Source organism: Columba livia, chromosome 2 (assembly GCF_036013475.1).
Source record: "Columba livia isolate bColLiv1 breed racing homer chromosome 2, bColLiv1.pat.W.v2, whole genome shotgun sequence".
NCBI classification, from domain to species: Eukaryota; Metazoa; Chordata; class Aves; order Columbiformes; family Columbidae; genus Columba; species Columba livia.
Window position 1 is genome coordinate 31,975,534 of NC_088603.1, and position 10,510 is coordinate 31,986,043.

Below are 10,510 nucleotides of genomic sequence, written 5' to 3' on the forward strand. Positions count from 1 at the left end.
GATTTTGATTTGTCCTAACTATTTCAGTGCTCAGTTTTGGGTGGGTTGGGTCTCATAAATGTGGCAGGTGATACTGGAGTGTAAGTGTGCATCACTGAGAAAATACTGAAAATGTTACCACTTCAGAAAGTGTCGTGTCTCAAAACATGTGAATTGATGGATTGTATGGCTTGATTAAAGTTTTTCTACCATATTAATAATAATTTGTCTCTTCAAGGTTGAGGTTAAAAAGAAAACAAAACAAAACAAACCCCAGCACAAACCTTGAAGATTCACATTAGAGTGTGGATTCACTTTCAGAACCTGATTCTTAAGCGGGACAACAAAACACATTGAGTCTGACTTTGGTTTTTGGGTGGAAGAGAGTAACCTCCCTTGGGAGGTCTGACTCGTGTGTCATGATACAAGAAATGTATTGTTCTGATGTGCTGAAATACAGCATTTTAAAGAATGATTTATGCCTATTCTTGGTGGGTTTTGTCTTAGAAGGTTTCTTTTTTCATTGCTTTGTCTTTTCTCTTGAGAAAATAGTTTGGTCATATAAAGATTTTGTTGTTTGGCTTCTAGAGAGACGTTTTAATTTTTATATGATTGAGAATTGGGCTTAATTGTAACCGGATTTTCTAGAAGCTGTTTACAAAAGCAGCAAAGTATCAAAATAACAAAGCGGTTTAACTTGGAGCATTCTTAATGCTTATATTAGATGTTTTTTGACCTTAATTACATTTAAATGCTTTCTTAAAGTTGGTTATTCTAGGAAAATGTAGAAAGCTGTCTTGATTTCCTTCAAGACACCTACACATTTTCATCACATATAAGTAACTGGCTATAAAATAATAAAATATAATTCTTCTACATCAATCTGAGAAAGTGAATCCAAATGGTAACTAGCATACTGATACCACTGTGCAGCATCTGCCTGGTTTCACATGAGAAGAACTATTACAAAAAGAAAAAGCTTGCAAAACTTGAATTGATACCTTTAAAAATGTATGTTAAAGTCTATAGCTGACGAGTAGAAATGTGCTAGTGTTACTAGCTTGCATGATTATTTTAGGCCTAATTATTTAAAGATTGTCTGAATGCTAGTGGAATTCTGGAAACCTCATCCATCCAGTGTACTTCAGATTACCGACTGTATGTACTTCAGTAATGGTTTTCCAAAAAAATTGAAAGAGGTTTTTAGGTATCTTAGCTTGGCTTGATGCCTCTATAGGCCTAAATAATCTGCATTTAGAGGGGAGGATGAAAAAAGCAGAATTAATTTGAATTAAGATTCTTGAAAATTTGGCTAAGGTGAAAAGCAAATGACAAGTGCCTTGAGTGCAAAAAATGAATTTCAGTTTCAAAAATAAAGTTGTTGCTACTTGCAGGCTGAACTAGCTCGTGTATTTGCATCTATAGCACACAGACTACTGGACCCTTGTAGATTTTGCCTTAAATCCATTTTAGGATATGCATCGGTACATCTGCTTAAGCAAATGACGTTACTTCAGGAGTCTTGCAAAAACAGACTTGTAAATGTGATGGCACAAGCAGCTTCCTGCCACTACATCCTTCCCCCCGCCCTTTGTCTTCTGGATGCTGTAGTAGAATGGAACATCTTGCTGAACTGCTGAAGGAATACTCAGTGGCATGACTGAGGCCATTTCCAGGTGTCACGTGAGGTTTTCTGGGTGGTAGGGTTTGCATAGCTTGCCACAGACATATCAGCAGGTTCTAATTTTGCTGAGAAGTTCCTTTGAGCTGAAACCCACAATTCTCTTACCTGTCCTACCCTCCCAGGTGTGTTCCTCTCTTGTGGTCATCATCATGACTGGTAGTGCTAGTAGTGGTAATAGTAGTGACAACAATAATGGCTGACATCATTGCCAAAAAGCTGAGGAGATAGTGGAGATACATTCCCGGGCAAAGTGTTTCTCACTGGTGGTCTGTACAGCCATGTGTTCAGCTGCAGGGTTTCTTTTAGTTCTGACTTCTCTTATTCCTTTTGGGCTTGTAAATGAGCAATCACAAGCTGTAACACCATCATGAAATCAACCATATACTCAATATAATATTACTTCTATTAATCATCTCAAGGCTTTTCTGAATTCCAATGTAAGCAGGAGTCTTCTAAGGGCAACAAGTTTTAGCTTTGAAAAAAATTCTTCAAGTGGGTAATGTGATCCTCAGATCACATCAGAATGCAGCATGTTTAAAACAAAGAAACAAAAAAACCCCATGTAAACAATCCCATTCTCTAGTAGCAAGTACTTTTCTGTAAAAGGTTTGCACTTCTTATGTAGCTGTAAAAGAAAGGGCTGATAATGACAGCTCAGACATAGGTTGGTGCTATGAGAAAATAAATGGAGATAAAGCAGGCTGAGCAATGCTGCGTTTAGCTGGCTGCTAGAACTGGAGATAAAAAGCTGCTTTCCTGTACTGGGCTTGGCAGGGTAGAGTTAAGTTGGCTTTCCTTCTTCCCCTTACAGTTCAGTCTTCAGGAGCTTCTGCGCTTTCTGCATATTTGAATACACAGGAAATGAAATATTTATACATGTTATTTATGTTGCAACTTCCAGCAACTACAATCGTGGTAGAGAAAATGTCATTATTGTTAAAGCTTTTGGTCACTTTTTTCAAAGTAGCTGGTATGGTGCTGTGTTTGGATTGTGACCGAAACAGTGTTGGTAACAGGGATGTTTCGCTGTCGCTGAGCGGTGTTCACATGGAGTCAAGCGAGGAGGCTGGAGAGGCACCAGGAGCTGGGAGGGGACACAGCTGGAACAGCTGGCCCCGACTGACCCAAGGGTATCCCAGATCACACGTCATTGTGCTCAGCAATAAAAGCTAGGGTAAGAAGGAGGAATTGGGGGGACGTTGGGAGCTATGACATTTGTCTTTCCAAGTTGCCATTATGTATGTTGGAGCCCTGCTTTCCTAGAGATGGCTGAACACCCACCTGCCCGTGGGGAGTAGTGAATGAATCCTTGTTTTGCTTTGCTGGTGTGCACAGCTTTTGCTTTACTTATTAAACTGTCCTTATCTCAACCCACGAGTTTTCTGACTCTTACCCTTCAGTTCTCTCCCCCATCCCTCTGGACGGGAGTGAAGGAGCGGCTGTGTGGGGCTGAGCTGCTGGCTGGGGTTAACCCACAACAGCCCTTTTCCTTCCAAAGGGCTTAGGTGTAAAATTGCAAGCTGTGGTCTCAAGTAACAGAGTGGGTTTAGTCTTTCTAAATAATAGTAGATGATTATAAGGAAAAAAAACCAAAACACAAAAATCCCCACAAAACCCACAACACAGCAACGTTTTGTATGTAAACACTGGAAATGGATTTATTTCTTAAAAAATCATTTTTTACAGTTGGATCATACAAATTCTTCTGTACGCCTTAAATTAAAAGCCTCCAGCTTTTAAATATGCTGCCTAGTACAAAAGTGCTAATGTAAAACTGTAGTGTTTGTGTATATAAACCAGCACTACACATTACTAAATATCGCTCTAAATAGGCTCTTCACCAGTTTCAATGAGTGGAGAAGAGGTTGAAGATCAGACTTCATAGTATTTAAGGGCTTTCCTTCTTCCCCTTACAGTTCAGTCTTCAGGAGCTTCTGCGCTTTCTGCATATTTGAATACACTGGAAATGAAATATTTATACATGTTATTTATGTTGCAACTTCCAGCAACTACAATCGTGGTAGAGAAAATGCCGTTATTGTTAAAGCTTTTGGTCACGTGCCTATTGCTATACGGATTCTGATGCACTGTGCTCTTCCAGGCATTTTCTGAACATCATCTGTTTAATTTTGAGCGGTGAGAACACAGATGTGTTAACACAAACGCGCAGGTGTTCGCAGGGCAGAGCCGGGAGCTGTGCAGCGGTGAGGGAGCATCAACACACAACTCTTCCCTCCTCCCTGGAGCTTTCCTGACCCGAGCTGGCAGGGCTGGTGTGTGAGAGTTCTCACCATTGTGTACGCTGAATACTGCTGAATTATGCACGTTCACACTGACGTGTGCTTTCTCTTAAAACAGATGGATGTTTAAGGCTCCAGGGCTCTGCCGTCATTCTCTTCACCTCACTGAGTTTAAGTCTAGCATCCTGTTCCATTTTAATCCTGGTTAACTATCTTTCAGCAAGTACTGATTGCGAGAGGCTGTAATGCCTGGTGTTATTCCTTGTCGCGTGAAAAGTGTAACCGATTTCAGAATATTTCAGAATATGCTACTTACACAACGAAATGTCAGAGGGCTCATATGCGTAGAGGCGATTTGAGTATCTTCCAGTGATATCTGCTCTCACAGTCAGGGAAGGATCTGGAAGAAAACAAAAAGGATGAGAGAAGTTGTAGAGAACAGGACTAACCTTCAAACAGAAGGAAATAAAGCTTTCTGCACTTCTGCTTGCTTCCTAAATGTTTCTGCAAGACAAGTCTGCTTTTACTAAAAAAAACACAAACAAATCATTCTTCTACACAGTCACTGCATTTCAAATTTAAGTGTTCATGCAGAAGTGGATATGTTTATTCTGTTCAATGCTGATGAGCCTTACACCCTGTGTCACTGCATAGAACCTGAATTAACTTTACAAGCTAAGGCTGCTTTCAGGCTATTAATGTTTTAAAAAATAAGTAATAAAGGCAGAGATAATATGGCAGTTGCCTTGGTCTGTTGAAAATTATCATCACAAGATAGATTTATCAAGGGATGTGTTAGTGATATGTGTGTATGTAAGGTTATATATCTGTTCTGGGAGAGGGAACACTGGGGTGCATGCGTGGCCGCTAATACGTGTTCAAAATGTAAAAGCCTATGAGGGGTAGTGCAGGTGAGGTGAGCACGGAGCTGAGTTCTCAGCTTTGAAAATTGGCCCCTGAAGCCTCCAAGGTCACTGCTGTTCCTGCGAATGGAAACCTGATGGGTTTGTGGTATTTTTAGGGATAGGAAGATGAGCAAGGCTGAGCTAGTGTCTACTCATTCCAGTGACTGCGGCATCACGTCATTTCAATGCCACAAGGGAAGAAATTGCATCATTTGTGGCACCAGTGGGGGAGGAATGCTGGACCTGTGAAGCTAATGACCCGTCTGGGTTTGCTTTGAAATTTCATCCAACAAAACCAATTAGATCTTTTTTGTTTCTTATGGAATATATTCCCGCTAGCAAGCCTGAGGATTTGAGATGCATGGTGCAGCAGGGGCTTCAATCTGAGATCAGCTTTGATGCGGGAGATACTCACCTATGAACAAAATCCGAGGGACGTACTGGCCATCAGGGGAAAGATTCTTGTCTGTGGTTTCATACTTAAAAAAAAACAGATAATGTTCCCAGTGAGGATTGCAGGAGGGCATGTTACATAATTTTTTTTTGTCTTTCTGCTTTGTGTTATGAAATAGAGCTTAAATAATACATTTTGCCATTAAAAAAGTCAGCCTGAGATGCAAAGTTTTAACAGCTGGAGTTGCAAATTGATAGCAACAGTTAATGTTATTACTGAACTTTAAATTCCCTCATATTTTGAGGTTATGATAGCTACAGATAAAAGAGACTCATTACTAAATCTATTATGCTTCAGCACTAGTCATTTTTCTTAGCCAGCCCTAGCTGTTAAACCATCTAATTATAGCTAGAGAAGCCATAATTAAAACATAACTTTATTGCTTTCACTTAATGAAGTGTAACTGGGACACTTACCACAAGGTTCAGGAGAATGAATTGTTCAGCCAGTTTCTGTATATCTTTACTTTCAGCAAAGGCCTTCTTGAGGGCTAGAGTGGAAACAAATGGGAATGGAAGTTAAAAATATGCCCCTGAAATATATTGTCCTTGAAAAAGAAATTAAAACAAAATTACAGAACAAAAATGAAAATTCCCAGTTTACAATTACAGCAACTGAAGATTTTAAGTTAATTCCGCGGGAAGGTGATCAACTCATTTATATCTTGTGGTAAAGAGTAAATATAATGGTACAAAATGTCCCTTCTTCCTTCAGATGGTGCAGCTTGGTCTCAAACTTGTTTATATAAGTTTGAATTTGAGCATTGGACCCTTCAAACCTCTTACTCTACTGTTGCAGTTTCTGGCTCCAGTTCTTAAGGCGCTGACCATACTGTGCATAGGACCTCAGCCTTGTACATTTGAAAGGATTTTAACACTTGTACAAAGATCCTTCTGGAGTTACTGGAGCTATGGATGGTCACAAAGATCCTGCCGTGTGGGTTGGCTCATAGCAAGAAGGCCCCTCAGGTAAATTCAGAAACACTGGGGAAAGAACCATCCCAGTTAACCAGAAATCCCACAAAAGCTCAGTTTCAGCCTAGTCTTGTTTAGTCCCTGGCCAGATTCACTCGCAGTCACCAACAGTACTGAGGGCTGAATACGTCCTTTCCAGTAAATCACTGTTTTTCACTATTCCTGGTCTTGCTCTTATCTGATTGTGACATGAACAGAACCTGGATTTGTTACAGGTCATGTTGCCTGTTTCCGTACCAGTTCGTGCAAAACTGTATCACCAATTTTATTTTATTTCTGCACCTGTGAAAATGCGTACGTGTGACAGCAACTTGAAGAACATGCCCTATGCTTATGCGAGTTAGCATTTCACTGAGCCTTCCTTAGCAAGCAGTGGGGGCTGATTTGCTGATTTAATTATTTTTGTTTTAAGCAGCATTTAGCCAGAAACTGAAAACTGGATTTTCTTTCTTTTTCCTTTCGCAGTGCCGGGGGATTACCTTGGCTGTGCGGGCAGTCGTCCAAGTGGTGGATAATCATCAGTGGCTTGTTGCTGGAAAAGAAGATTCCTTGTTAGGAGCGGGGTAGATAGTAGGGGGTGCTGGGGTGCGCCAGGGGTGTACCATGGGGAGTGCCGGGGCCGCGGTACCTGTGCTTGGCGCGGAAAAGGGCTTCCTCGTACGTCTGTGTCCAGATGAGCTGGTCTCCCCAGCCTGCAGGGAAAGGACAGGCGGCGCGTTATAAGCGAGGCAGGTCGCCACGGATTCGCGTCCCGCCCCCTGCCGCTGCGGGGCTTTGAACAGAGGTGCTGCCAGAGGGCTTTGAATCAGGAGTAAAGAGGGAGGAGGGCTGGGAAATACTAGAAAATTTATTTGTAGAATGAATCGCAAGAAAATCAGTATTTTAGAACAGCATAGAAATCAAAAGTTTAGCAGATTGCACTTTGTTTGTTTGTTTGGTGTGTGTTTTTTATTTTTTTCTGTACCTCTGGAAAGTGTCTGAGGCAGTTTCGGTTTGGCAGTAGTCTCCTTTGTCTCCTTGGTCTCCTTCTTGCCCGCATCCTTTGCTGCCAGAGCACAGGAGATGGCAACGAGCAGCAGGAACACAGACACATAACTCTTCTCCATGGCTGCTCCTGGAACAGGTGGGAGAAGCTGCATGTTGTCCTGCCTGCCAGGCAGGTGGTTGCCTTGGGGCACACAGTGGATAAGGGCGGTAGAGGGGCAGGTCAAGTCCCAAGCATGCAGGAGGGTGAGTCAGGGCTGAAAAGAACTGCTCCAGGCAGGGGCCTGGGCTTGGGGGAATGTCCAGCAAGGGTGAGGTTTGCTCAGCAAATTGCCATGAAGGGCCTGGCTGCTTTCTACAGCTCCCTTCATGCCGCTAGGCTGTGGTCCTTCTAAGATGTGCACTTATGTGCTGGTTTCTCTCTCATCTTTTTACATATGTTCAATTTGCTCCGTTAAACAACTGAGTTTTGGCAATTCCAAAAGTACTTTCAAGTCCTAATAAGTTCACAATTGTACCTCGATCTCCCAGTGTTACAGCAACCAAGGACTTTAGCAGCCCAGGCGCTGAAAAATTAACTTAGCTCTTTTCCATTTTGCAGCGGGAGCAACTCAAATGAGAAGTCAAAATGTTAAGCTAGGCTTTATAGTTAGCCATTGGCATAGACACAGCTTAATGCTGTTGTTTAAATTTCTGATCCTGTCTTTTCCCTTAAAAGCACCATATAATCCTTAAAACCAGTAGAATCTGTAATAAAAAGAGTGGGCAGGACTTGCTGTGTGGAACAGCAAGAACTGAAATGCAGTTTACTAGTTTAAGCAACACAAAGCAGAGGACTTTTCCTGAGCCAGCCTCTGACATGGAGATGGAGATTAGACATGTCTGATGGGAAGCTCCTCTGTTTCAGCTGGGATGCTTCCTTGAAGGGATAAAACGCTTTAGCAACATGACCCTATGTTTTGTCGATTAATATTCTCCTAGAAACTAAAACACTAATGTAATGGGTACAGTTAGAGAATCTAAGATATTCCAAAAGCAATACAGAAAATTCAAAAGGCTCATGCAAAAATTATAACTGGCTGACATTATTTAAAGTTCAGACAATGAAAATGAAACTCCAGGGCAACAGGAGCATTTTGCTGAGTAGGAACTGCAGGAGAAGACATTAGCAGAATTTGCATCAGTGGTACAGTGCTCTTTCCTACTGGGATGCCCAATAAACCTCAAACATTCAAAGAGTCACTGTTTCAAAGGCAGGAAATACGACTTTTGCAGCAGGCTGCCTTTCTGCCCTGAGAAAAGTCTCCTTGGCAAGGAAGAAAATTGCATAAAGTTAAATTAAACTCAGTGGTTGCCTGAAGAGTTGTTTTGGCTCAACCTGTATAGTGGAAGTATTGCTTCCCCAAATAGAAAAAAAAAGGAGGTATAGAACAACCAGGAAAGCAAAGACCAGGCAAAGTTTATGCTGTTGCTGATGCAGAAAGCAAATACAGAGGAACATTAAACCTGCTCTTTAAAAACTTTGCCTCTGGAAGGCTATGTGCATTTCTGCTAAGTTTTCCACCCCCCAAAACAACCCCTCCTCTCTCAACTCCCCAGCCTGCAAAGCCAACATTTCTCTACACAATTTTCTTCCTGGCAAGCTGTGCTGAACTGTGCCTACTTTGTTGCAGTCTTTTCTTTCCATGGATCGACCATCCCACCCCAGGTAAGCCGGGCTCAGAGCTCCCCCAGGTACCCCCTGCAGCAGCGCCTCACCTGGTGTCCTGGCCCAGACGCCTGCCAGGGTGTGAAGGTGATCCGGCTGCAGTGTGAATGCTGCTGTGCCTACTGCCTATTTATGCACCTTCACACACCCCAACTCCGCCCACCAGCTTTGAATTAGGTTACTACTTCCAAAGAGCTAAACTTTCCAGTCTTTTTCCCCACCAAAACATTCAGGGTTAAATTTATAATTTAATAACATTGCAGATTCCTTTTGGAGTCTGCATCTAAAGCTCAGAGGTGTTTCTGTAGGCTTTTTGGACCTTTTTTGAAAGGTGATTTTAAAATGTTGGCAAAGATCCAAGTCCAGGTAAGCTTAAGTCAAGAATCCTGATTTGCCCAAAGAGTGATTTGTCTTTTTTTCATTGGCTGGAAAATCAATATGAGTCGCTGTTCTTTTAGTCCTCTGAAGAAGTTAGGTTGATGACTCAGAATTTTAGATGTTAATTAGATAATTAACTATGCACATTATACAGATATCTGTGTACACATGCACAGGTAACAGCACATAGGAAAATTGTAATAACACGTAAAAGGGAAATTGTAAAGGTCTCAGCAAAAACGTATTTGGAAGGTATAACAATAAACTGTTATCATAAGCAGAGGTCTAAAGGGATCTTTATTTCAAATGCCATGTTTTGTTGGTTGTATAAACATTCATTTTTAACTACAACATTAAAACAAACCATTTTAGGTTTCAGATACACACATAATACAGTACAACACTTAGAAAAGTGAGACCTTTCAGGTGGCTGGAAGGCCATCTCTACCATTGCACTGCTTGCAGGTGGTCCCTCCTCAGGGCTCAATGTGATCCTGTCCTCAGCAATATATGCTGAAACTACAGCATGTTCTCCTTGGTGCATGCCTCATATATTTCAGTGAGATTAAAATCACGACTGTGGGCAGTGAACACTTAACATTACTCTCTTGGGTAGATGAAATCCATCAGATATGGATTTTCCTGTTTGAAATTCACAGTGCTCTCTGATGGCTAACAGGGCCCTTTTTTTTTTATGAATATACTTAAGAGAATATGGTGCTTTTTTTAAAAATACCTTTTGCAAATAGTAACTAGGAAAACTTGGTGCAGAAGCAAGGCTATGAACTCAAGGAAAAAAAATGCTGTTCCTCACAAATGTACGGTAGTACCTTGCTTTGCTTGGTTGCTTGTCTTACTAGAAGGGTGAAACCAAAGCTCCCAGGGATGCCAGTCATTTTAACTCCTGTTTCTGTATGTTTCATGACAAGTGTGTGTTCTGATAAAGAAATAAAATGAGAAAGAGTGCTTATGCATCTCTGCTCCTTCTCTAGCACTTCTCCCTGAAGATTCAGAGATGTGTTTTGCTGGCTTCTATGTTATGTATCCAAATCACAACCATTCAGATTTTCTCCTATTAATAAAACATATCCTAAATAAGTTTCCGAGATCCATATTTGTACATGTGAGCACTCACTTTGAACAATCAGGTTACATCCCTAGCCCACTTCAGTGTAGATGTAGGATTCAACCAATAGGTACCATT

At 41.4% G+C, this 10,510-nt stretch overlaps 1 protein-coding gene across 1 annotated transcript; it reads right to left on the reverse strand.

Moving 5' to 3' along the window:
- Window positions 1-3,294: 3,294 nt before the first annotated feature.
- On the reverse strand, window positions 3,295-9,080 carry AGR2 (anterior gradient 2, protein disulphide isomerase family member). The gene is made up of 8 exons (XM_005510943.3): window positions 8,979-9,080; window positions 7,201-7,350; window positions 6,865-6,928; window positions 6,716-6,768; window positions 5,679-5,752; window positions 5,224-5,287; window positions 4,220-4,303; window positions 3,295-3,623 (listed from the first exon to the last, which is right to left on the reverse strand). Exons 2-8 carry the CDS (start codon window positions 7,340-7,342, stop codon window positions 3,574-3,576), a joined length of 531 nt encoding a protein of 176 aa, XP_005511000.1. The 5' UTR covers window positions 7,343-7,350; window positions 8,979-9,080; the 3' UTR covers window positions 3,295-3,573.
- Window positions 9,081-10,510: the final 1,430 nt, after the last annotated feature.